Raw genomic sequence first — 27,440 nt, forward strand, 5'->3', positions numbered from 1 at the left:
TGCTAGGACCTGATCTATCAGTTTGCCCTGAACCCCCTGGGACTAAGCCTACCCCACCTTTCTGGCCAATACCTCACCCTTTAGTTATCAGGCATAGTCGCTTTCTAAGTCTTTGTAATAAAGACAGGACTGATTCCCCCTCAACCCCGCCAAAAAATGAAATTCAGAAGCATCAGAGAACTCACCCCTTAAGTAACTTTATTTAAATTTTTAAAATATTTATATTTGTGAATTTGTAAAGAGACAAACAAACAAAAAACAAACAAACAAAAAAACAGCTCTGCAGAGCTCATCAGATTCTTCCATAAAACTACAGATTTCCAAAGTTATCAATTACTAACATATGTACATTATAATTTTAGTCTTTAAATAATATGTAGAATAAAATATTTAAATGATTTGTCTTTCATAAAGTATGTTTTTATTCCTTTAAGCCAAAAATTAGCGAGAAGGCTGTAAATACATATTTTCTAACTAATGATAGGAAATCCTCCCCCTCCAAAAAAAAAAAGGGTAGTGGGAGGAGAAGCAGAAGAACAAACACTGGTTGATTTCGTAGGGCCCACTGACACTTCATCCTCTCTTCCTTAGAGAGTCCTCTGGCATTCTGAGGCCCAGCCCCCCCACCTCCCCACGTTTTCTTCAGGTGACTCACTGTCTGATTCCTGCTGGTTCAGGAACTGCTCTGCCCCAGCCTACAGATCTCACCTGCTCTTGGATGTGAGTCACTGACTGACATTAGCAAGAGAGCAAGTTGCTCCAGTTGTTCCTGAACAGGAGACTCTGCAAGGTGCTCAGAGGACCATCTCAGCACGGGTTGGGAAGCACCTTCCTTCTCTGGCAGGGAGCAACATGTTTCTTTTTCATGTTTTCCCCAAAACTCCACATCCCTGCCAACCTCAGTTTTAAGGTGTATTTTTACTTAGAGTTGAGAAGCCTTTCAACTTAAAGACACCAGAATCAGGTGAATGGAGGACAACCAGCTACCGCAATGAAAGGTAAATAAAAACTTTCTTTTTTTTAAATTGTCTGAAAAGCTGTGGTTGATAGTTCGCAGCACTGATTAAGACTGATTGCACCTTGGCTGAAATTTGAGGTCTGAAGAAAGCGGGGGAATTGGAACACAAACAGAACGATGTGTAAATCCTCTTCAGAAGGCACCACTTTTTGACATGCGTTCTATGTGTCCTTCCCGCAGCTTCACCAGAAAGGACACATGGCAGGCAGGCAGGCAGGCAGAAAATGTACAATGTGTATGTGTGCATGCTGCTTTTAATGTTCTAGAAATCATTTCTATTAGTGATTTTTTTTTTATCACAAACCCAAAGTGCCTTGTAATTGTTTATCAAGACCCAAAACTTAAATTTGTTTCATAATCTTTTACTCATATTTTATGTTTAGAAAAAAAGTACAGAAGGAAAATGGTGATTTTTCTGATCACCTTGTTTTGATAAAAGAATCTCAATCTTTTCATTGTACCAGAAAGAACAGGGCAATTTTCATTTTAAATCCTTACGAGATCATGTTAAAACATGTCAGAAAAGGCACTGAGAAAACTGCCCAGCTACTGACAAACAACTCAGCAACGGCCTGGTTCTGGTTTATATTCAAATCATTAGGGAAGTTTTTGTTTGATTGTGGAAAACAAGAAGCAAACATGGAGATCTGACCCTTTCTAAGTCATAAAGAGGACTTTAAAAGATAGGTGAGTCTATGGCAGAGTGACTTTTTGATGCATTAGGTTAAGATTTGTCAATTATAGAATTTTTATATCATATTCCAAGTTGGATCTACTTTCATATGAGGTATGTTAACATTTTTAACAACTTTTTTTCTAATTAAAGATTCCAACTTACTAGAAAAACAAAGAGCATAGTTTGTTCCTATATTACCATATATACAGCAGGGCTCAGGGAAAGAGCCAGACACTGCTGATATTTCATTTCTACCAGTTTGAGGTTAACAGTCTTTCCTCCTTGCAGTTAGGGATCAAGTAGATGTGTCTCTCAGTACTTCAGCAAAAGCCTATGGTAAGCCTATTGTTTCCAACACCTACTTGAAAAGCAATTCAAGTATAAGTGTGGGCTAAGATAAGGGGTTGCAGGAGCAGTTAGATTGCTGAATACCATACTTAACAAAGTAGCCTACAGGAAAAGCATAATTAGTCAAAAAATAGGAACTATTTCATGAAGAGAAAAGGAGAAATTTTCCCAGGCACAGACAACATACTGAGAGGGCTCAGTGCGTTGAGATCTGGGTGGGAGAAGGAAGGCTAAATGAGAGTGATGTGTTTTATTTAGGTTAGTGATGTCTGTGCTCTTCAGCCTGCCTACTTTTCTTCCTTCCTGATATCTAATGATTTAACATAGTGTAATATTTCATACTATACTATGAGAAAATGCCACCAAAATTTAAGATAGGGGAGATAAGAATGCCATTTGTTATTTAATATATGCCTTCAAACTAAGAAAAATTAGGAGAACCATGATACTCCTTCCACATCCCCAAAAAAGCATGCTCTGAAGGCAGGACAGAAATGAGGTAAACATAATAAGCTGAAATCACCCACAGTCCCCAGGGCAGACAACCCTCACAGGCATGGAGCAGTAGTTTAGTTTGGGGCAGAAAACAAAATGACCAGGGTTTGTTTGCTGCTGACTGTGCCAAAAGTGATCAGGGTGACTTGGGCAAGCGGCTTACTTCCCTAAGAACTCACTGCCTTCCCTCACATTAAAGTGGAAGACTTAGATTCAATGGTCATTAGAGGCCCTCAGGGGATATTATCAAGAACCCAAGGCTTGAACCAAACACAGGCATGCTGAGAGGACAATGGCAAAGTTGGTGAGAACTGGTCCTCCCTTTTGTCACCATCCAGTTGCATGACGATCAAGTTTCAAACTCTTTAGGTTGCAGATTCTCCCATTGCAAGATGGAAAGCTTTACATTAATACTAATACAAGGGCCAATTGCAGTTCCTACAACTGTGAACATCTGAGGCAGAGCGGGGAGAGCAGAGGCAACCATGACCATGTGGTAAAAAGGAAGAGGATGAGTCACATGAAAGACATCAAAATGAACAAGAAGCAAGACTCAAACCCTGCTCCAGGCGTGGTTAAAAACAGGCTCCTATCTGACAGAATTTCCAAACTTTCTACCTCTTTATATGGCAAATATGGGCAGAAGAGAACTTTTGTTCTCCATCTTATACCTAATTAGCATATTTTGATCTGTCATTGATACTCTTACTAACTATACATAAAAAAAATATACACTAAAATGCATTTGAAGAAGAGCAATGGTTAAGTTTCACTTGGTGTAAACAGCCATTAAGTTATTCATACCAGCGAGTTTCTCAGTTTCTCTTATAAGACAATTTTATTGATTTCCAAGAGGAAAGAGTAGAGATTGAGAGAGAGAGAGAGAGAGAGAGAGAGAGAGAGAGAGAGAGAGAGAGCGCCGTTGATCAGCTCCCTCCTGCATGTCCACACTGGGGATCCAGCCTGCAACCTGGGCATGTGCCCCAATAGAAATCAAACCACGACCTCCTGGTTCATAGTTTGACACTCTACCACTGAGCCATGCTGGCTGGGAAAGGCAATTTCTAATACTAATTTCTGCGAATTACTTAAGTGACTTTTTCTAACGTATTAAAGCAACAACCACTAACACACATTTTATAGTTTTAATACATGTCCACGTTTACTGAATATTTTAACACACACACACACACACACACACATTTATTTATTTATTTATTTATTTATTTATATTGCAAGCCCTCACACAACTTTAAGGTGTGTACTGCTGTTAGCACTATTTTACAGCTGAGCAAACTAAGGCTTTCGTGGTACACAAGTACGAAGCAGGGCTCTGACTTGGAAGCATGTCTACCTGCATCAAGCATGCTCTCAGTCATGACTTTTTAAAGCTCTGAGTAAACTCACTGTGTGCTGGTAGTGACCATTAGTGTAGGTAGTGTAACAGGTAAAATTGGAAACATTTGTGATTTACTCACGGCACCACTTGGCTACAGCAAACAAACAGTTGTCTGGAGTCATTACACTGCAGTCAGGTTGGAGCTCCTTGATTTCCTAGTTTTCCCAAAGGACACGGAGGTAATAATTGCATCTGAACTGAACACCACTTGTGCAGCAACAGGAGAGAAGAGCACTTAGGGAGCTGCATGCCAACCTGGCTCTGCCCCCTCACACACTGTGTGAACCTGGGCCAGCTCCAGTACTCAGGCAACAGGTAGCACATGTCTGCTGTTCCTTTGAAAGGGTGTTACTAATTCTTACTACCACTCAGGTAGCATCTAGCTATTGACTTTTTACCACATGCCAAGCTCCAATGAAAGATTTAAAAGGACTGAGTGAGATAATACTATGGTGATACTTCAGTTGATCCTCAAATAGATCCCATGATGAGTGCTTTAGAAAATAGGAAACTGAGGCATGGAGAGGTTAGGGAATCTGCCCCACTAACTCAAAGATCTGCAATTTGAATCCAGTGTCCTTTTAATAAATTAAATATAACTGAATTTAGAATAGTCCCAAACAATACAATTAGCCAGTATTTGCTGAACTTTCACTCTTATTAATATAGCTGCTGTTGTGCCTAATAAGATAGAAACATAGACATTTCAGCTGCCAGGGGAAGGTGTGCCTGTGGGCTTAGGTTGCAGATATTATTGGCTTTCGGCTAAGGACATGGAGTAGAAATAAACCCTCTTCAAATCCATTATTCTGGAGGGCACCCTATGCTAAATATATAAAGATCCTGGTTACTTCCAAAGAAGAAGGCAGTATTAAAAGAAAGCAGCAGAAACAAAATAATGCTAAGCTCCTTGCATGATAAAAGTGTTTATAATCCAGCTGAAGAAAGAAAAATGGTAACAGGAGGTTACTTGGAAGTTAGTACAACCTGAGCACTTAGCTATGTGACTCTCAGGCCACAGGTCTGAAGAGATCCAAAAAAAAAGGGTGCAGGGCACAAGCTGTCTCTGGGCTCAGGCACTGCAGGGCCTACCGCAGTCCTTTAGGGGAGGAGCATCTACTTGTCCAAACGCGTTCCTCCTGTGCCTGCCAGGCTCAAACGATACTGAAAACAAGTCCTCAGTGGGCTTCTGAAAGCAACTTAGGTAAAGTGGCTAAAAGGCAAATTGGAAAAACTGCAAAGTTAATTGTTTTCTGGATGCATTTATAAAGAGGACAGTCCTTCATGTCATGACTGGATATATGGTACTTAGGGCTCACAGGAACATATGACCCATAAAAACTCACAGGTAAATTGTTTTCTTGGTTGCTTTTGAACAATGCAACCCAGAATATTGAACAATGAAAACTTTAAATAAGGTAAAGATTTGTTTCAAAACTGTGAATGTAGTACCCATATTATATGTAGCAAAACGAATGGATAAAAGAATAGTGGATGCCCTCAAAAAGTAAATTAGTATATTAATGTATTAGCATATTATGATCACTTTTGAATAAATAAAACAGTAATATACATAAAATATAAATATTCCCTTTTCCTTTTAATCTAAAATATTAATTTTAACTTCATGTTGCAAACAGCAACAAAATATATATATCATATATCTATATATATAAAAATCCCCTGGCTGCAATGCCATAACAACTGAAAACCAATTACCAAAGAGGTGCATTGATGGTCCTGCCTCATGAGTTGGGTCTGGGGTCCCGCCCCTGCAGTGGACACTGGGGCCCAGCTCACAGTGGCATGGCAGGTCTGGGACCCAGCCAGCATGCTGGGTCTGGGATTCTCCCAGCATAGTGGGTCTGGGGTTTCACGCAATTTCACATACTGGGTCTCTAGTATGTGTATAAAATGAAAAAGTATCTATAGTCACTTGTACAATACCTCACCTATTTTCATTCTAAGGCCCAGAAATAATGACTATCAGATATAATGATGAAGGCACATTGGAACTCAGCATGCACACTGCTGATAATCAGATTACAGTCTATATGAAACTGCAAATCAGACAGACTCTAAACAGCTGGCCAACACACAAACCAGTTTGAGTGCTCAAAATTGGTTTGGTTGATTTGTCTGATGGCCTCCCTATTCCTTCTTGATCCTGGAAGACATTCTCAGCAACATACTAATCTTGCAACCAGCTTGGCAAAGCCTACCACCATCTCACCCTTAACTTCCTTCCCCATCCAAGCCTCATGCTGCCTCCCTTACTTCTTCCATGAATTACTATACAATTTAGTTCACACCAGACAAGCACTTTCTCTAATATACTCAACTGACAACTTATTTAGACCCTGCTTAGTGTCCCTCCAACCCTGCAAAATAAGACAGTTTATAGAGATGCTCAATATGAAGTAAGTTGAAATATATTTTAAACACAAAAAAATGAAGCCTGGGAAAACAATAGTGGACATTTAAAAGCTATGTCAGAGGTGAATTCCACAAATACCGTAATTCCTTTATTTTTTTTATTTTTATTTTTTATTTTTGTAAACCAAATGCTTGTGGGCACCAACTCGACTCAATCCAAGCAAAGCCATTCATGGAGGCAGATGTGACAACATAGGAATACTCGTATGTGGCGCACTTTAAATATTTTCATCATACTGCTGTTTCTTCTTAATTACTCTAAGAAAACCTCTCTGCCCCCTCTTCTTCCATTAGACCTGATTCTAATTATGAAAATTTCCCAAGTGCTTGACATACTAGGTTGAACCACATGAAAACGCCATTTTGACCTGTAAAAACATTTCCACATGTTTTAACCTAATACTTCAGCACCAGGAAGGAGTATTTGTCCCAAATTAAAAACAATGCCATTAGGTTCTAAAATACTATAAATTATTTCAAAGCTTGTCTTATAAACTTATCAATTTCAGGGAGAAAGAAAAATACCAAGTTAGGGGAAATGAATCAAAATGAGGGAGAGGTTTTGAGCAGGCATCAGGTAACAAGGCTCTAGGTCACACAAAGTAGAGGCTGAAAACCCAAGGACAGACCTGGGGCAGCCCCACACTGAAACTACATGTAGAAAATTGTAGCCCATAGATAAGAGTTATTTGCTCTGCCCAGTGTTTTCACAAAATTAAATCAGAATTCCTGCAATTTTACATAAAATTCCATTTCTCTTGTAAATCAGATGGTCTGGTGGCAGTCTATGCACACACCTGCATGGCAACAACCTAGAGCTTAGGATGGGGCAACAATCGCCATTCTTTGCAGCCCCCAGTCCTCCTGATGATTTCCCCTGACACTTAGCTGTTAGCTGTATTTTATCAGCATGGTGGTACTGTTGACTATTTCCTCCTAAACCTGGCTCACCCTCCTCACTGGCATTACCTGTGGAGCTATATTTGGATGCACAGCTCCTGGCTTTAGCCCTCTCACTTCACAGTATGCTGTTCTGAAATATCAGAGGAGCAGTGTTTTCTCTTCGCCATGTCTACACAAAATCAATGGACAATTCCTGTCCTCTTACCCTTCCAAGGTTGTGCTGTCTCACTTCAGAAGGCAAAGAGGATATTCAGGGGAAAAGATGAGGCAGGTTCCATGAGAATTTAAGTCAAATGTTACACAAGCTCCAATTATGCCTGCAAATACTCTGCTGGACTCTGCAGATAGAAGGACACAGGGGCCTCTCGAACAGTCAGACAAACAAGGAAAATGCAACACAACAGCTGGAGGTATGAGTAACCAGGTAGTCAATAGGGGCTGAGGAGCACTGCCATGGTCCATGGGGAAAACATGGGAGGCTTGGGAAAAAGGAGGAAGGTAAGTTTGTCTTGAATGCTATGTGAGGAGCCTGCCCAGTAGGCTGGGGAGAGATGGGATTCCAGGACCAAAGGGCCGGGTGTGGGTGCTGGAAAATGGGCAGGCAGACTGCAGGTCTGTGGTACCTGTGGAGGGGCTTCATGTTCGAGACAGGAAGCCGGTGAGGGCTGCAATAGAGGACCATGACTGAGGAATGTGACAGGAAGGAGAGAGACACATGAAGAATATTGTAAAAATACAAACACATTGGTTACTATATCTCCTTATTGTACAAGTTACAATCTTTATGCATCAACTCAGAATTATTGTTTCAAATATTCCCATTAGTTTGAGAAGCATTATTTAAAAAAATAAGATTAATGCCAATGAAGTGGATAGTAGCAGTTACTCTAAAGAAAATGTTACCATATTTAAGAATGTGTATATACACATATATATTGTATATATATGAAATGAGCTGTAAGTGATGTCAGATCCTTTTACTATATATGTATGGGGTGGAGTGTTTATTTCTTAGTTTTATGAAAGGAGAAAGTGAGAAACTAAGAGTTTGATATTGATAAAAATTGTGAAATATTCACACACAGTATTAGAGACCTCACTAGAGAATTTTTAAATGATCAGTGAAGGTAAGAGATGAAACTGAAAGAAGACCTGTCTCTTCAGTAGCAATTTTATTTCATTAATTTAAGTAGAATTACACTTTGGTTAAACTGTGACTTGGAGCATTAGAGGAGCTAACTTGACATCAATTCTATTGGGAGAGGTGTGGAAATAACTATCCTCACCCGCAGCCAGACGGCCATCATGAGGACCTTATTTGAATGGTGATGGTGAAGAGCACCATAAAGAATAACTACACTTCCAAGTGCTTACACCATGGGCTGGCCTTTCCAAAACAAGAAACAGCATTTCTGTGAGCTTATGAAAAGCTTTTTCCATTCTGATAAATGGTAATCAAGCAACTAAAAACTTTACTTGGGGTCTTGAATTCTGAGATTTGCTTAAGAAACCAGGAGTCACTTGAAATATATATATATTTGGTTTAGAACATTTTCATCTGAAGCCACTATTCTGGCTATTGGGTCGATAGCCCCTAACCTATCTTACTACTCTCCTCAGAATTTAGCTACGTATAAATTAGACTTTGCCTAAACAGAACATAAAATATGCAGTTCAACTAAGTAAACTTTAAAATTTGACTATGAATAATAAAACATTTATTATTAAGTGGAGGAAAAGAATATATGCCATGAATTGCACTTCTTATTATTGTAGCACTTATAAAATTTACTTCATATATAGTATCTCACCAGATTATATAGCACCTTTGGGAGTGAGGCCATAATTCTCCTCATTTCATAGACAAGCAAGCTGGAGCTCTGATAGGTAAAATGTTTTGCCCAGGGTCACAGGCTCAAAGTCTGAGTCAAAAACCTATGGCTGCTAAACTAAGTAATGTCTAGGTGACCAGGCAGGCTACCAAGCAAGCCAGGCAGCTCAGCAGAGAAGCAGCCTGCTCTGTGGCCACGACATGGGAGCTCGTTTCCTGGCTTGGCTCTCTCTGTCAGTGTGACATGGAGCCCACTGTTCTCACGGGTTCCTCACCTGTGCAAAGGGAATCACCAGGTTTGGGCTTAAAGTTACAAAGAAGCATTCCACACAACCTTACCTTCAGGGAATTTACAACCTCGTTTATAACTCTCTGAATGTATATAACAAGAAATCACAGGTCCCCTGAAGAAAGAGAAGGTTAAATCTAAAGATGAACTAATATATGCCTATTGTAGATATGAAGCATAACTTTGAAGAGAGAACTTCAGGGTAGCACCTGAAAAACCGGAATGAAGGGCTGTGTGCTTTGCATTCCAACACCTTTGGAATACTGACTCCAAGCATGCATTAATGAAGTGCCTATGAATACAGTGACCTAATTCTATCACAAAAAGAAGTAAACTATACCCAGTAAGGTAACATTTCTTTTCCAAGGCCTTCAGGAGAGCTTTTACTTCGTAAGGCTGGAATATATACATGCTCTCCCACTCTCTCAGGTTTATATTGAGAATGATTCTTAAGTTACAGGTGATTCCAAAATGCAAGAGAGGCTATATTTTTCACCAGAAACTGCACTAGACAGTTCTGTGAACATTACATCTTTACCCATGAAATGTAAGGACTACAGAAGTATGATCTTTCACTAACCACATGATCTATCCGTTTAGTGTAGATTCTCTGTAAGAAAGTGAAGAAAAAAAACAAACCCTCTGATCTGAAACTCTTACATTTCGGACATGAGTTTCTAAAGAACAAATTAGAAAGTGAAGAACAAACAAGAGAGGTCATTATATTAAAGGCTATTACCTGCAAACCAGCACCACCAAATAATCAGTCCAAAAACCGTGACCCGCTGCATGGAGGGAGCATTTTACTGGCATTTATCTCTGGATAATGGAGCTTTTGACCTTGAAAGGCAATGAGATATTGTGAAGCCAGGGAGCATGAAGGCATTCCTATGGCCTGACCGGCACACCTGTGGCTCTTCCTCCTGAGGAGGGAGCTTGTCCCACAGCACAGGGGCACCCCGCCCATGCTGAGATGGGACCCACCCACGGAGCAGGAGGAGCAAGGCTGTGTGCCCAAGGTCGCAGTTCAGTAGCCCTAGTCTTTGCATTGCCCTTCCAGGGCAGAGCTTGGGGCATAGGGCACCCTGGATTCAAGCCCCTCCTCCATACACTGACCAAATTTTCCTGGCTCAGTTCTCCCAAACTTAAGAGCAGTGAGCAATACAACCAGAAGGATTTGCAGTTATAGGCCCCAACAGTGGGCTGGCCATGGAAAAATAAAACACTCAACTGTGACAATTAATTATCAGGTATGACCTAAACAAGATCTCCTGCCACTATTGGGGGCAGGGTGGGGGAGGTGGAGGAGGGGAGAGGCACTAAGAGATACTAGAAAAATCATTTGTAAAGTGTTAAGTGATGGTCACTACAGTAAGAAAAATCAGAAGTTGGTGAAGGGGGTAAAGGAAGAGGAAGAAAGATACATCTATAAATAAGAAAACATCTGATGATCCATATAGGTCAAATGTCGTCACACAAGATTAAGTGCTAAACGAAGCAAGGTTTGCAAAATTAAGAGGAGGTCGAGTCAGGCAGGTAATGCTGGGAGTGAGGAGGCTCAGGATCTCATGGAGTCTGTGAGCTGGTGAGCGAGGACACAAGGCAGCTGGCACTGCTGTACAGCGCATGTTGGGTGCCTGCACAGTTCCTTTTTCAACACAGGATTCAAATATAAATTCTTATGTGAAATTTCCTTATGTTTCAACATTGTTCTGCCCAAACAAAACTAGATCTCCAGTTTAGAAGTTCAGCAGTTCCTTTGCAAGCCTAACAGAAAAACAAATCCCACCTCTGCCCTATATTCCCCCTCCCACTTCCTGGTGCCCAAGATTAACCCTCTGAATTGCTACTTTTACTCCAGGGTAGGGTAAGAAAAAACTGCAGATTCAGCTTCAATCAGATCTGTTATGAATTGTGGCTCTATCCATTACTCCCTATGTGGTTCAGGGCAAGTTAATTAAAATGTCTGAACCTCAGATCTTTCCACTTGGGACGGTGGTCCTAGAACACCTAAGTTACTGGACTGCTCTGAGGATTACATGAGACATCGAGCACCCAAGTTCAAGGTCTAAGTTAAAGGAAACACAGAGAACATGTTAATCCATTTCCATCGTCCTCATTTATAGAATTACATTACAACCAACCACATAGCAACACAGTTAATAAAATAGTCAAAGAATGATATCAATGAGTGGCTAGAAAAAACAAACATAAAAAACAGTCCAGAAGGTCTTTAAGCACGGATCCCATCTAACCTCAGGAATGACTGTGAGACCTGGCCTACCGCAGACATCACATTCTTGGGCGGTTTCATCAGCCCTTGGCTCAGGGAGCAGTAGGTGGCAGGACAGGCTTCCCACCCATGAATGAGGTCCTGGAACCAAGCCCATTGCTACCCCTGAAGCAATCCTCATTGCTACACCCTACAGGTGCTGGGACATGCAGAGGCGCATAGCTGCTTCGCAGTAAACCGCACAGGGAGCCTGGAGCTTAGGTGCCGATGGCAGAAAAAGGCAGCAGGCTGGTGAGCCTCAGAGACAACTTGAAGGGCCGGCTGTTTGAGCAAAGAGATCAGTCAAGTGGCTCCTCACAGGGCAGTTGAAGGCACCTACCACAGGACAATCTCAGCCTGAGCAAGGTGACAAGAACTCATTTAGGCCTGTGTCCAACCTATCAATCACCAAATAAAATTCTATTGTGAACCTAGCATATGCAATAGGAACTTACTATCTAGATTTAGCCTCTACTGTGGGGAAGTGTGCCAGTTGCTTTGTACATATTTTCATTTTAACCTCATAATGGACATATCATCATACCAGGCTTGGCTAGGAGTAAGAGAAGGGTTTTTATTTAAAGTCAAGCTAGGCAAGTATCATTTTTAATGCAAGGCATTAAAACGAGAAGCTTATTAAAATCCTCCATAGGTCCTATATCTGTTTTCCACCTCCCACCCTCTATCTCCCCTTCCTATCACAAGCATGTTTTGCAGAGATAATTAAAATCACTCCCTTACCTCCTCACCTCACAAGCATTACTCAACCTTCAGTCATCAGCCCTCTGCTAGGCCTCACTTCTCTCTCCCACCACCACCACCACAACACAACACATGTAGCCCTGGCAAAGATGACCAATGATCTCTTTGTTACTGAATCCCATCCTGAGGCACTTCACTTTCCTGTATCACCTGACTTCCCTGCAGCATAAAGCTGGTCACAACTTCTCATTTCTTAAACTCTCTTCTAGAATCACACAACATCCTCCCAACTCTCTGACCACTGATGTCTATCATTGATCTTCTGTTGACCTTAAATTTACATTATCAATCAGGAGCACTTCCACAGGCGCTAGACCTGTATCTTCAATGACCTAGTAGGCATCTCCACATGGATACTACATAGACATTCTGAAACCAACAATCACTTCATGTGCTCCTCCTCCTCTCCCTAGCATCCAACACCTGCGAGGCCACCAATACTCCCAGTCTCTTTTCACCAACCAACATTAGTCAGCCACTAATTCCTTAATAGCTTCCAAGTTGTCACATCTCTCCATCCCTCAATGCCATCAACATCTTACTAGCAGTTTATTAAATCTTATCTTTGGCCACACTTAGCATGTCCACATGTTCCTTCCCCATCAGACCTTCAGAAAAACTGCCACAACCCAGGTATCACAGCTGCCATAGGAACTCCATAATCCCTTTTTCACGTCAGGGTACACTGCTATATTTCCACCGCCCCCAAATCTCTCAACTCTGTACTTAGTGATCTGCTTACTTCTGGATCCTCAACTTCACTCTAACCTTCTTGAGGACAGACATGAACCCTCATGGTCTTTATAATCCTAGAGCCTAGAAAGTGAGTGAACTCTCCATAAATGGCGTTATGGAAAAAGTCAGATTATTGTTGGTTGAAAGAGAAACAGAGATTTCTAAGATAGGGAAAGAAGGAAAGAAAAGAGGTTATTCAGGAGCAAGATATGAAGAAAAGCAGGGTAGCTAAATGCAAGCCATGTCTCCAAGAAGCAACAACAGTTTGGGCAATGTAGAGGTTAGGAAAAGATTAATGAATGCAAGACAAGCAAAACTAACACTTATAAAGCACTCACCATATTTTCCGGCATATAAGACGACACCCTAATTTTACAGTTAAAACATAGGGTTAGGCCTATATTCGCTGTATAAGACTACCCCCCACTTCTGAGGCAACACCAGTTCTTTTTTTAATAGACTACCTTTCTGACTCTGGCCAATCTGAGCAGGCTTTTTACTAGAACACAGTGTACATGTTCTGTACCCGAAGCTACACTGTGTTCTAGTAATTTATAATTTATAAACATACTAGAGGCCCAATGCACAAATTTGTGCATGGAGGTGGGGAGTCCTTCAACCTGGCCTGCATACTCTCCAATCTGGGATCCCTTAGGATTGCCCATTTAGGCCCCATCCCTCAGGGATCTGGACTAAATCAGCAGTGAGACATCCCTCTCACAATCCGGGACCTCTGGCTACTAACTGCTCACCTGCCTGGTTGCGTCTTACTGCTTCTGCCTGCCAGCCTGATCATCCCCTAACTGCTCTCCTGCCAGCCTATTGACACCTAACTGCTCCCTTGCTGATCTGTTCTCCCACAACTGCCTCCCCCATCACCCCACCTCCTCCACTGGGATCAGCTTCCTCCATGCCACACAGAGCTGCAGGAACCCCAGGCTTTATTGTGTGGAACAGCCACCAGGCCCTCCACTGTGCATGTAGCCATCTTGTAGTGGCCATCTTGTGGCAGCCGTCTTATGATGACATCGTGTGATGGCATTCTACAAGGATGTGACAACACCTAGGCTTTTATTATATATAATTTAATAAATTATATTATAATTTAAGCTCAGTATAGTGCTATAGAGTAGGTATATAAACTGTTCCCAAGTTTCAAAAGATCAATTATGGGGCAAGCAGATTTCCCAAAGTTTATAGCAAATTTTTAATAATCAGAACCCAGCATCTTTTGGCTTCTATACCCCATGATCTTCAACACTACAAAAATAACTCCTTATATTTTATTAATTAAAATTCAAAATTTTCCTCCCACATAATAACTCATAGTTAGAGAGCAAAAGAAAGCAGTACTACATGGGTTATTTAGAAAGAAGAATCTAGCAACAAGAATCAGTAGAGATTTGCATGGAATAAAGCAAGAAGCAGAAAGACCAGAGGAGCATAATAAAGTGGCCAACACATGAGACTAGGAGGATATCAATCTGGAAGATGGCTGTGGGAGTATGAAGATGAGAACAGAGCAAAAGAGTATTGTAACAGAAGAAATAGAAAGACTAGTTTAAGTGACTAAATAGGTGAGGAGCATGGAAGAGAAAACTGCCCAATAGAGTACAGTTTTTATATTCTTTCAATCAAGACATGAAGTAAATATTCATAAACAAGGAGAAAAGGAAAGTGCTTTCTATTGAAGAAAGGGAAAATGGCTGAAGTTTAGAACTACTGAATTTGAGGAACACAGACATAGCCCATGCCAATGTACACAATGGTCTGAAGTTGGTGGAAAGGAAGAGAGATAATGGAACGGAGGTGCTAAGTATCCACACAGACCTGAAAACTCTTGAAAAATGTAAATAGAATAATCTGGAACTGTGGCCTCAATTTGGGGAACCATTTCATTCCAGGAAGTTAGTTAGTAAATGGGAAGGAGAAGGCAGGAGGAAATTCTCAGAAGCCATGAGGAGAATAAAACAGCTCATTTCCCAAATCTGGCTACCAAATTCAAGTCATATCATGTCTGAACTGATTAAATCTCAATTCTCCTACATAATTTCAACATGAATTAAGAAAATGGGAACATCCCCCAAAAGTACAAATCATCATCTATATCAAAGATCTCCAGATACTGGACCCATAAATTTGGGAGCTGTGGAAATACTGCACTGTACCCTGATGTGGGGAAGCAGGGATCAGGGACATCCTATGGCTACGGGGATACCTGGATTGTGGCAAGTTTACTGAAGGTCCAATGGGGAAGGAACATATGGAAATGCTGAGTGTGGCCAAAGACAAGATTCAGTAAACTGCTAGTGAGACAATGATAGCATCGAGTGTGACAAATTTGAGTCATATGCATCACTACATTGTACTCCTTTCCTTCTTGAAGAGGTGGGACTTTTGCTAAGTCGTGTTGGCATTTAATTCCCTCTTCAACAGAGGATAGGGGTGTTCTTATAATGTGCTTTCCCTTGATCTTGAGACTCGTCCACTATGGCACAGTGAATGGCTAGCCTGTTTCTCTTTCTTTCTTTCTTTCTTTCTTTCTTTCTTTCTTTCTTTCTTTCTTTCTTCTTCTTTTTTTTTTTTTACTTCTATGCACTTCTTTCCTTTTTAACTTTATTGAATTACTTGAGGCCTGGTGCATGAAATACGTGCACTCAGTTGGGGGTGAGGTAGGGGGTGGGCAACCCTCAGCCTGGCCTGAACCCTTTTGCAGTCCAGAAGCTCTCAGGGGATGTCCGACCTAAGCTGTCAGTTGGACACCCTTAGTGCTGACACACAGCCGTGAGAGGCCCTTGCCACTTGTGCTGTGCTCACCAGACAGGGCTTCTGGCTGAGTGATGCTCCCCCTGTGGGAGCACAATGACCACCAGGGGGCAGCTCCTGCATTGAACGCCTGGCCCCTAGTAGTCAGTACACATCATAGCAACAGGTTGTTCATTTGTTTGGTGGGTTGATTTGCATATTTGCCTTTTATTATATAGGATAATTTACATACCATAATATCTATCCATTTTAAGTATATGATTCAATAATTTTGCTAAATTTATAGAGTTGTGAAATAATTACACCGTAACTTAGTTTCTATCACCCAAGATCTTTCAAAACCTTACAGTAACCTCTGCTACCATTTGCAGCTCCTACTAATGCCAACCTACTTTGTAACTCTATAGATTTACCTTTTCTGGACATTCCACTTAAATGGTATGTCACCTTTAGAACTGGCTTCTTTCCCTTACAAATTTTTTTTTTGAGATTCATGCATATTATAGCTGTTGTTTCATCCCTTTTTATTGCTGAGTAGTATCCTATTGTAAAACTACAATGTATTTTGTTTATCCATTCATCAGTTGACATTTGAGTAAATCCACTTTTTGTTATTACAAGTAATACTACTATAATAAAAGCCTAATATGCTAATTGTCCGGTTGACCAGTCGGCCGTTCAACCAATCATAGCATAATATGCTAATGATATGCTAAGCCCACTCAACGGCTCACTATCATGTGCAGTGACCATCAGGGGTCAGACACTCTGACTTGTATATTAGTTTGCTGCTGGGGTCCAGCTAATCGGGACTGAAGACCTCCTGCAGCCCCTCCCTGCTGGCCAATCTCCTGCATCCCTTCCAGGCCCCAATCATGCACCAGTGGGGTCCCTTGGCCTGGCTTATTCCCTCTCCCAATATAAGACCCCTAGGGGATGTCAGAGAGCCAGTTTCAGCCTGATCCCACAGGCCAAACAAAGGGACCCCACTGGTGCATAAATTCATGCACTGGGCCTCTAGTACTACTATAAACATTTGTAAATGAGTCTTTTCATAGGCATGTGTTTTTCTTTCTGTTGGGTAGATAGATACTTTTGAGTAAAATTGTTTGGTCATATGAAAAATTATAGTAAAGTTTTTTTTAAAAAGGGATTTTATGATTTCAGAGAGAGAAGGGGAGAAAAATACAGAGAAACATCTGTATCATGAAAAGCTTGTGGTCATGATGCCATGTTGGCATCATGACCAACTATCAGACTCACCAGGAGGTGCACTGATAGATCTCCTGGTGACCGCGGTGGGTGGGACTTCTGGACTGTCATGGGTCACCAGCAGCATCCGGGGAGCACGTAAAGCTTTGTGGGGTGGCAGACATGGCCCTGATGGCAGGTTAGGCCTAGGGGACCCTACATGCGCATGATTGGCTGCCTCCTGCATGTCCCTACTGGGAATTGAGCCCACAACCCAGACATGTGCCCTGATTGGGAATCGGACCATGACCTCCTTGTTCATCCACTGAGCCACACCATCTGAGCAAGATTTAACTTTTCTAAGAAAATGCTGAACTGTAGAGTGGACATATCATTTTGAATTACCACCAATGATTTATGAGGTTCCTGTTTCTCCACATCCATGGCAAAACTTGTAATTATCTAATTTATGGCCATTCCAGTAGGTGTAAAATAGTATCTCAGTGTGGTTTTTATTTGAATTTCCCTAATGATTAAGGATGTTGACCATCTTTTCATTTGATTTTTGATGAAATGTCTATACAAATCTTAGACCATTTTTAAAATTGGATTGTTTTCTTATTAGGATGTTGTGAAAGTTCTTTGTATGCATATTCTGAATATCAGAAATGTGATATACAAATATTTTCTCCCTGTCTCTTTCATGTCCTCTGTTAAGAGTCTTTAATCTCTCTTATTGCTGCTTGTGACTCACCCACTTCTGGGCACCCTTCTCTTCTAGTGGGCACATGCCATACTGGCATCCTTGCTGTAAAGTCAAGTATAAGTGAAGCCAAGAAGAGGAAAACCACATAACTCAGGAACAGAGAAACATAAAACTAAAGCTGTGTTTGTCAGTAAACACCTTGAATCTTTCCATGTGAAGCTGGACTCAAGAAAAAAATTTACTGAAATCCAAGGACCATGTCTGTAGCCATACCACCCTGAATGTGCCCAACTCATCTGAAACCCAAGAACTATGATGAGGAAGGTTAGAAAATTAATTGCCTCCATCCCTCCCACCCCCCACTAAGTTTTACCTCCTTTCCTTATTAAAAAAAAAAAAAAAAAAAAAATAGTGGAACACTGGCATCTAAATCAGAGGGACTCTAAAAGCCCTAATCATTATCTATGTTCCATTAATCAAAAGATACCTTTTGAGTACCCGCTCTGTACCACATATTAGAGCCATTTAAGGTGAGGGACAAATAGGATATCTAAACTCTCAAAACATAATTTGGGGAGGCCACTGAAAACTTGGAAACAATTTTTTTTCATTTACTATGAAATCCAAAATCTAGCACCAATTTTCATGTGATTTTAGGAAACAGAAGAAGAGAAAGACAAAGTAACAGGGGGAAAATAAGCGTCTCCCCACTTGCTCCCAATTCTGAAATAAACTTTCACTTCCAAAGTGCTTTTTGCCTGCTGACTCAGCAAATGTAACTACTCACACCAGCCAGAGATTGCTTTGCACTTGTAAGGGATGAGCTTATATGGGTCTGTTTGCAGCTGTGTGGTATATGAGCAACCTCAGTGAGGGGCACATGGAAGTCTCATGTGGTTTTATTTCAGAGGAACAGTGTGACTTCCCCTAAAAGTAAACCTTTCCAAAAGCACATTTCCCTGAGGAGGACACTTCCAAAACAGTTCCCACGACTTCTCTCTTTGATCAATATCTGAGGGAAGCCAGAAGTAAGGGATAGATAAGGTTGCTGCATGAGAAGTGGGATGCTGTGATATTTTATTTAGCATCAGATCTTTGTAAATATGTTGTGAGGAATCAGAGGCTTGGAAAAGTTAAGTATCCAGCCAAAATCACACTCCAGTCAATCAAATACTATTTGCCCAAATTCAAAGTTTGAGTTTGGATTAAATATATTTTTCATGAAGAAATACAAGAACTTATGAGAGAAACATTCGAATGATATTAAATTCTAGCCCTAGTAGGTTTGACTCAGACTGAAGGGTCCTGGGTTTGAATCTGGTAAGGTCACATATTTCAGTTGCAAGCTTGATCCCCGGCCCTGATCAGGGCCATGGTAGGAGTGCGTGCAGGAGGCAACCAATTGATGTGTTTCTCTCACATCAATGTTTCTCTGTCTCTCCCTGTCCTTTCCACTCTCTCTAAAACTCAACAGAAAAATAACCTCGGGTGAGGATAAATAAATAAATTCTTAATGGGATTCTATATCTGAGGAAAATACAGAAGCTCACATAAACTTGAATCCAGACAAGCATTTTCTAAAGCCTTGCAGATTCCAGAGAGTCCAATTCCAGGAACATCAGGTGACTTGATGGAGGTCACTCAGCTGGTTTAGGTAAAGCCAGGACTAGAACCCCAGAAATTTCATGAACAGGATGCTGCATGCATTTGAGCTTTTAAAACACTCCTGCATATATCAGTGTTAGATTTTTAAAGTATTTTTAAAAAATTTCCAATTGCACAAAGTCCCATCATATTTACACTTAATTATACGTGCTCAGGTCAAGGGGGGAGAATGAGGTGCAGGCAGGAATGGGGAGACATAAATTCACATGTCCTGAGTGCATGTGGGCCCAGGTTCTGAGTGTCTCACATAATCCTTACTACAGTCCTATTGCATGATTACTAACAGTGCCCTTTCAGACAGGAGGACACTGAAAAACCATAAGGAACTGTCACATGGCACAAAGAGGCATTCAAATGGAGAGCATACATACAAATAAATGGTCCATGCTTCATGACAGGCTGAAAGAGGACACAAAAATAGACAACGCTTGTGTGGCAAAATTGTTCATGTCCAAAAAGCATACATTTTCTGAATCACATATATATATATGATTTGAACTGTATAGATAAAAATATTGTGTATTGGAATTCCTTCCTGACTGTTTCATTTTCTTTTGCCAGAAATTAAAGCAGGAATAATCTATGCTGAACCCTTACCTCAACCATCCCCCAGTATTTCCTGACACGTATTTTTGCTGACAGCCCATCATAACTAAAGAATGGGGTTCAACCTGACATTTACAAAATTACCAGGTAAGCCATAGGGAAAACTGTGAAGTACTTGATCAATAGCTTCTTCATACTATCTGGCAATTTGGGGGTTTATAGGTAACTAAACCAACTAACAACATAAATAGCATTTAGCCTTGTCCTCCATCAAGTATAAAGCAGCACCCAGGCAGGATGGCATCACTGAGGAACACGTAACTAGCTATCCCTTCACTTTAACCTTTGTTTCACCCAGAGACCATCTAAAAGGACAAGAAAGATTAAATTAGTAACAGCTGCGGAAGCTAATACCTCAGCTAAAGTACATATTACTTTAAACCAAGGTTCACTATAGGCCAAAGGCAACATCTACCATTGTACTGGGTAACTATTTAGAAAATGATTGTGCATGGGAGGGCAGTGTACCATGGTAGTAACACCCTATAATTTTTGAGACTTTAGTATTTCATTCCTACCTAGCTAGAGAGCACCAGTGACATGTGGTTGATACTTTCTCATTCTGTGCCAAGAGTGACACACCCCAATGAACAATAATATAGCTTCACGGAAAGCAAAAGGACCATGATTTCTCACCACTCTTTCTATCATTCCTCATGCGACTGCCACTAATGGGACAGATTGTAATGAGTGCCTGAGTTAGAGAGCGAACACCTAGGTACTAGATACTGTGCACAACATGTTTGCAGGCTATTTCACTTTTAGACGGTCTAGCCAAATTAATCTCTATGCCATTTTACAGTCAGGAAGTGACAAAGCCAGCACTGCCAAGTAGGACTTTCTTCAATGATGAAAACTCCCTTCACATGCACTGTCTGGTACAGTCACTACATGCAGTTAATGCTCTATCTGGCGGCAAATCCTATGCCTTCCTCCAGCACACAGATACACACAGACCCCCTTTCACATAAACACAGGCGGCCTCAGTCCCCATCCCAACGCACATACCCCAATACCACTCACACATACACTGGCACAAAAGCTAATTTACTATGGAACTCCAGTGCCTAAGTCATTGTTAATTTAATGTAAAAGGAGATGGAGGAGAGGAGCAGGGGAAAGAATAACAAAGAAATTTTTACCCTCAATTATCACTCTGCATCAAAGTCTATACTAATAAATAAGAAGCAAGTGAGAAAAGAGCCTTCCCTGTAACAACAGCTTCTAATAGTTCCTCTTAATTGAATCACCAAGCTACGTGACATTAAAAATGTTCCCTTATCTGGTCGCATTCTCTATGGACAGTGAAGTTGGCAGGGTAATACTGCTGGGTGAGGCAGCCACTCCTTTCCATGCCAGTGCTCCTGAGCAGGAGCAGTGCAGGGACACGCCCCTGAGCACACACACAAGCCGGGAAACCCGGGGCCCTACGCAGAAGATAGAAACGGTGTGGGCAGGGAGCTTGGGGCCCCACACAGAAGGGAGAAATGATGGTGGTACAGCTGGCAGAAAAACAACATGACCCAGATTTAGTTCTAAAAAAAAAATTGAAACAAAACTCTCTATTAAGTTTAAAGCTTTCCAGAGCTGCCCACACATGGCTTTTCTTGTTTTTTAGGAACCATTTTTTCTTTCCATTAGTATATTATTTCATAAAATGACCCATAACAGACATTAATGATTTAAGCTGCACTGTTTACGTGGAACTTGTGAATGAAATCATAACCAAGCCCAGACCACCCGACGGACTGCAGAAGTCCTGTATTTAGAAACACTGATCCCAGACACAAGCTGAGGAGGCAAATGCTGTGAGGGACACAGCCCCCAAGCTGAACAGGAGGCTGCCTCGGAGCTGCCAGGCAGTTCAGGACCTCGGCACAGCCAGGCCGTTTGTGCGGGAGTTTGCATGCACAGGGCAGAGTACAGAAAAGGGTTGTTTCTACCATTCTGATTAAGACTCTGTATTTAATAGTCACTGTGATTGATCAGTAAATTATCACTTACTATAAGTGCTTGTGTAGACAACCAGAACTTTGAAATGCTACGATGATAAACTGAATATGCATAGTCTCTGACCAATCAGGGAGGGATTTTTCCTTCCCTTCCACACTGGACCTGCAGAGTGGATCCAATGCACAAACACTGGGGCCGAACTGGGCCATGCCTAGTATGCTACAGTTAGTGTGCCATCCGATTAGGATCTACCATAGTTTTGAAAACCACTCAACAATTGTTTCAAGTATAGCTACCATTCCAGGAGATGATATAGCTCTTTTCAGGCTGCATCCCTCTGCTGGGCCACTTATCCTCTCTCCCCTTTCCTAGGCATCTAGTCTGGGTTAGATGAAAGTGATAGCTAACAGTTTAATTAGGGAAATTAATCCAAGCAGATATCTTAACCCAGGTGAAACTGCACAGGTTAAGGAGCTCCTAAGGCATTGACCCTAATGTGGATCTTGGGGTGCATAGCCACCAAGACTGAACACTTCATTATGTCAAACAGGTTCCAATGATCTGTTCAAGGCACTATCTGAAACTGGCAACCAGAACCCAGATGGCAGCTGAATCAGGCATTTGCACTCATAAAGCTTATGGGTATTGTCAACACAGGCCGGCCCAGGTGTAAATTACAAGCCTGTGTAAAGATATTTAAGCCAGGAAAACCAGTTTTTACAAACACTTATAGCAGGGAATAAAAGGGAATGAATTAGAAAGAGGGCAAGAATACTCACGAAGAGCATACACTTAAATTTCAGGCAGCAATTTAAGAACCTGTTTTTGGATTATAATCATCAGACCTTCCCTGTTTCACTTCTTCAAAGAAGGGAACCAACAACAACATATATACTACAGTGCTTCTCATGGAGGGAAATGAGAGCCAAGTTCATGCAGTTACTCTAGCACAAAATCACTCCAAAAGACAACTGGTAAACTAAATTAATGACAAGTAAAAACGCAGAAATGACCTTCCTTGTAACTTTACATCTAAAAAGTTCATTTTAAAAGTGTGTTAGTTCAGACCCTGGCCAGTCTGGTGCAGTGGATAGAGCGTCAGCCCATGGACTTCAGAGTCTGGGGTTTGATTGTAGTCAAGGGCGCATACCTCAGTTGCAGGCTTGATCCCTGGTCTTGGTCATGGCGTGTGTGGGAGGCAACCAAACGGTGTGTCTCTCTCACATTGATGTGTCTTCCTCTCCCCGCCCCCTCCCTTTCACTCTCTCTTAAATTCAATGGAAAAAAATATCCTCGGGTAAGAACTCACCAAAAAATAAAGGTTAATAAAATAAAATTGTATTAGTTCAGGTTTTGAGTCCTCCAGCTACTCACTGTCAGAAGCCACTCCTGTCCCAGGACAGGCTGGCCCTCATTCCCTTGCTGTGCTCAGCATGGTGGTGGCAGTGCACGGGAAGTGTGGCATCAGCAAGGACACGTGCTGGGGTCAGAGCACTGAGCCAGAGCTGCTCATCAATTAAACGCTCTGCGGGAGACCCCAGAGGCTCCTTTCGTCATTGTCACATAAATCTAATGCTCAAAAACCATCTCAGTGATTATGTGACAGAGGGTTTTGTATATGGTTTTACATATGAACTGAAAACTAAAAATCTCCCAATAGTAAAAGGTTTAAAGGATTCATCTAAGTTCCATAGATAAAATCTTATAAATAAATACAGATACCAGCCTATAACTATTTTTTTAATTTTTCAATTATTGTTGACATTCAATGTTATCTTAATTTCAGGTATACAGCATAGTGGTTAGATATTTATACAACTTACATAGTGAAAATCCCCCGCCGCCCCACCATATAAGTTAGTACTACAATTTTATTGGCTATATTCCCTATGCTGTACCTTACATCTCTGTGGCTATTCTGTAACTACCAATTGGTATTTCTTCCTTTTTATAGTTTTTATTTTAAGAAAGTGCAAGGGAGGAGGTGAGAGATAGAGAAACACTGATATGAGACACATTGATTGGATACCTCCTATACATACCTGGATAGGGGTCAGGGATAAAGTCTACAAACCCAGATACCTACCCCGAGATCCCCCCCATGCACAGGGCTGACACTCTAACCACTGAGCAATGCCAGCAATTCCTTCACTTGCCCCCTCAGCTGCCAACCTTCCTCTCATTTGGCAATCATTGGTTTGACCTACACCTATTTTTAACAAGTTGTTCTCCTTAATTCTATTCCTAAAAACAGTCCCTAAAGCTTCTTAAGTACTATAAAAAAGTCATGAGCAAAAAAATTCAAAATGACCCACTAGCTTTCCTTTTTCTCTTAACAATTAAACAACTTAAAACTGGCCCTTACTAGAAGCTCAGTTGGATGAAGCATCATCCTGATCCTCAGTCAGGGCACATGCAGGAGGCACACAGTGAATGCATGAATGGGTACAGCAACAAAATCTCTCTCTCTCTCTCTCTCTCTCTCTCTCTCTCTCTCTCTCTCTCTCTCTCTTTTCCTTCCACCCATCTCCCTACCTCTAAAATCAATAAATAAAAATTTTATAAAGTCAAACTTATTTAAAAACCCATAAAACTTAAAAATGATAAAGAGAAAATGATAGTTCAGAAAATGCCAAAGACCATATTAAAAAAAACAACAACCATGTGCTAGCTATTTTATTTCCTTATTATATGAAATTTCAATTTTCTGCCCTCAGATTGTATTGGGTCTATTTGTAAGGATATCAAACACTGGTTTAAAATTCATGCTAATTTTCATTTTCAAACAGCACAGAGAACCAGAAATATCACACTTCACTTAAGGGACAATGGGGCAGGGGCAGATTTAGGGATGAGGCCAACAATTCTGTAGCCACTCACAATATCAACAGTGCACTAAACTGACACTTCCATCACTGAAGACATTTTCCAAGTCTCCCCAATGGCAGCGGCTCTGCTGTGAGAGAGGCCAGGCAGCTGTAAGCATCTGTGCAGCACTGCAGTGACGTGTGCGCTTCTCCCGCAGATACCGAGCTGCTCAGCCAAGGGAGCCGCGTCCCCAGTAATGCCAGCGATGGCCTCGGAAGGAACACCACCCTTAACAACGAGTTCGACACCATCATCATGCCCGTGCTTTACCTCGTTCTATTCGTGGCGAGCATCTTGCTGAATGGTCTAGCAGTGTGGATCTTCTTCCACATTAGGAATAAAACCAGCTTCATATTTTATCTCAAAAACATAGTGGTTGCTGACCTCATAATGACGCTGACTTTTCCATTTCGAATAGTCCATGATATAGGATTGGGACCGTGGTACTTCAAGGCCATCCTCTGCAGATACACTTCAGTGTTGTATTATGCAAACATGTATACTTCCATCGTGTTTCTTGGACTGATCAGCATTGATCGCTATCTGAAGGTGGTGAAGCCTTTCGGGGACTCTCGCATGTACAGCATAACCTTTACGAAGGTTTTATCCATTTGCGTGTGGGTGATCATGGCTACTTTGGCCTTGCCAAACATCATCCTAACAGACGTTCAACCAACTAAAGAAAATATTTATAACTGCATGAAACTTAAGAGTCCCTTGGGAGTCCAATGGCATAATGTAGTCATTTACCTCAAAAGCTGCTTGTTTGTGGCTGTACTGGTGATCCTGATCGGATGTTACATAGCCATATCCAGGTACATCCACAAGTCCAGCAGGCAGTTCGTCAGCCAGTCAAGCCGGAAGCGGAAGCATAACCAGAGCATTAGGGTGGTGGTGGCTGTGTTTTTCACCTGCTTTCTGCCATACCACTTGTGCAGAATTCCTTTTACTTTTAGTAACTTAGACAGACATTTAGATGAATACGCACACAAAATCCTGTATTACTGCAGAGAAATGACACTTTTCTTGTCTGCGTGCAATGTGTGCTTGGACCCAATAATTTACTTTTTCATGTGTAGGTCATTTTCAAGAAGGTTATTCAAGAAATCAAATATCAGAACCAGGAGTGAAAGCATCAGGTCACTGCAAAGTGTCAGAAGATCAGAAGTCCGTATATATTATGACTATACTGATGTGTAGTTGTTAAAGGCAAGGAGATCTCCCCTTGCTTGTTGAAGTTGATATGTACAAATTGCAAATAAATGTTTCTTTTGATTAACCTTGCTTCTGACCATCAAAATATGGATAAAAAGAGAACTAAAATGGTATGAAATCTGGGTATAATTTGAAACGACAAAAATCATTAAGGCAGACCAAAAAGTGAGGTAATAAAGAGGTAGTGTAAGGCTGAGAGGAGGGTTTGGGACAGAGATGAAGGGGCAGAGGCAGAGAGAGCTGCAGCAACGGGTGGGCACAGCGGCCACCTTCCCGGACGCCCTGTTGCTCTGCAGCCACTTAGGGGCGAACAGAAAATGCAGAAGAGAACTCGGCCTGGCCCTAAAGTTTAGGGAAAGAAAATGCTGTTTTCAACACAGCTCATTTACATAATGGAGTTAATATTGATTCAGTCTATGAATACCATAAGTAGGGCCTTTGGCCATCATCCTTTTGCTGTATTTATTAATATTATATGCATGTTTTTAAAATTTGTGTAGTGTGAGGGGAGTGGTAGTTGGGCAAAGGTTTGATAACATTTTTAAAGTATTGCATTTGAAAGATTGAATTCAATTAACAGATTTTAAACTTAGGCTATTTGAGAGAAAGAAAAGTGGCTGAATATTAGGGTGAAACACTGAACTTTGTCATTATTACGTACCTATTCTGCATTTAAATTCTCATGCTGAGGGTAGAGAAGAGAATATGGAAGCTTCACTGATAATTGTATATATATAGTTTATCAAAAGCCAATTTTTAGAAAAATGATTATTGAAATAGAGTCTTCTTTTTCAAGCTTTAATAATATCATTCATTTAATAACCTTAGGTTGAAAAATAGAGTTCAATAAATCAAGGGCAAAAAGTATAAGCAATCTTCTAAATCTTACAATATTTTCCCTTTAAGATAAATCCCTGAGCTTTCACTCCAAAGCCTCCAGTTGCTCCATTATGGCTCAAGTGCCTGGTTTGTTGCTAAGGCTGATAAGGAGCTGGGGAAGCATGAAAAGGGGGAGAGGGGTGTCCTGGTGACACATTTGCTGACAAGAGGACATTACTGTGAACAGAGATAAACACACTCCCGTATATATAAAAGAACAATACTTTATTTAAACTATTTTAAACAGTCCGCAAAATTCTAAAAAACTAAGGTACGCAAAAGAGGGAACAAGAATAACTTGGCTAAACAATGATAATCCTCAGAAGGTATAAGAACAGAATTTGGGGACTGCTAATTATCTAGAAGGTGAGTCAGATTTGGCAAAGGGGTTGGTAGTGAAGGAGTTAAAAGAATTATCTGAGGATCT

The 27,440-nt window shown here is 41.1% G+C and overlaps 3 protein-coding genes across 5 annotated transcripts in view; 2 read left to right on the forward strand and 1 right to left on the reverse strand.

Annotated features, from left to right (window-relative positions):
* The window catches only part of MED12L (mediator complex subunit 12L), a 353,473-nt gene that overhangs the window by 121,703 nt on the left and 204,330 nt on the right, over window positions 1-27,440 (reverse strand). The gene's annotated exons all lie outside the window — the stretch shown is intronic.
* GPR87 (G protein-coupled receptor 87) lies at window positions 865-26,198 on the forward strand. Of its 2 annotated transcripts, none has more exons than XM_036443865.1 (2): window positions 865-998; window positions 25,077-26,198. In XM_036443865.1, the coding sequence occupies exons 1-2, from the start codon at window positions 992-994 to the stop codon at window positions 26,117-26,119; spliced, it is 1,050 nt and encodes a 349-aa protein (XP_036299758.1). In that variant the 5' UTR covers window positions 865-991; the 3' UTR covers window positions 26,120-26,198. The 2 variants fall into 2 exon arrangements, with proteins under 2 accessions (XP_036299758.1, XP_036299757.1); XM_036443864.1 differs by lacking the exon at window positions 865-998 and adding an exon at window positions 20,054-20,185.
* Window positions 20,063-27,440, forward strand: part of P2RY14 (purinergic receptor P2Y14) — a 71,747-nt gene continuing 64,369 nt past the window's right edge. Inside the window, exon 1 of the mRNA XM_036443870.2 lies at window positions 20,063-20,185. The gene's annotated coding sequence lies outside the window, so the exon portion shown is untranslated. The remainder of the gene's footprint in view (window positions 20,186-27,440) is intronic.

Source organism: Pipistrellus kuhlii, unplaced genomic scaffold (genome assembly GCF_014108245.1).
Source record: "Pipistrellus kuhlii isolate mPipKuh1 unplaced genomic scaffold, mPipKuh1.p scaffold_m20_p_2, whole genome shotgun sequence".
NCBI lineage: Eukaryota > Metazoa > Chordata > Mammalia > Chiroptera > Vespertilionidae > Pipistrellus > Pipistrellus kuhlii.

Excerpts from the sequence above, each read along its gene's own strand:
- GPR87 (XM_036443864.1), top strand. The coding sequence starts at position 20,152 with ATGGGGTTCAACCTGACATTTACAAAATTACCAG. Across the intron at positions 20,186-25,076 it reads GACATTTACAAAATTACCAG|ATACCGAGCTGCTCAGCCAA; the intron begins GTAAGCCATAGG and ends CTTCTCCCGCAG.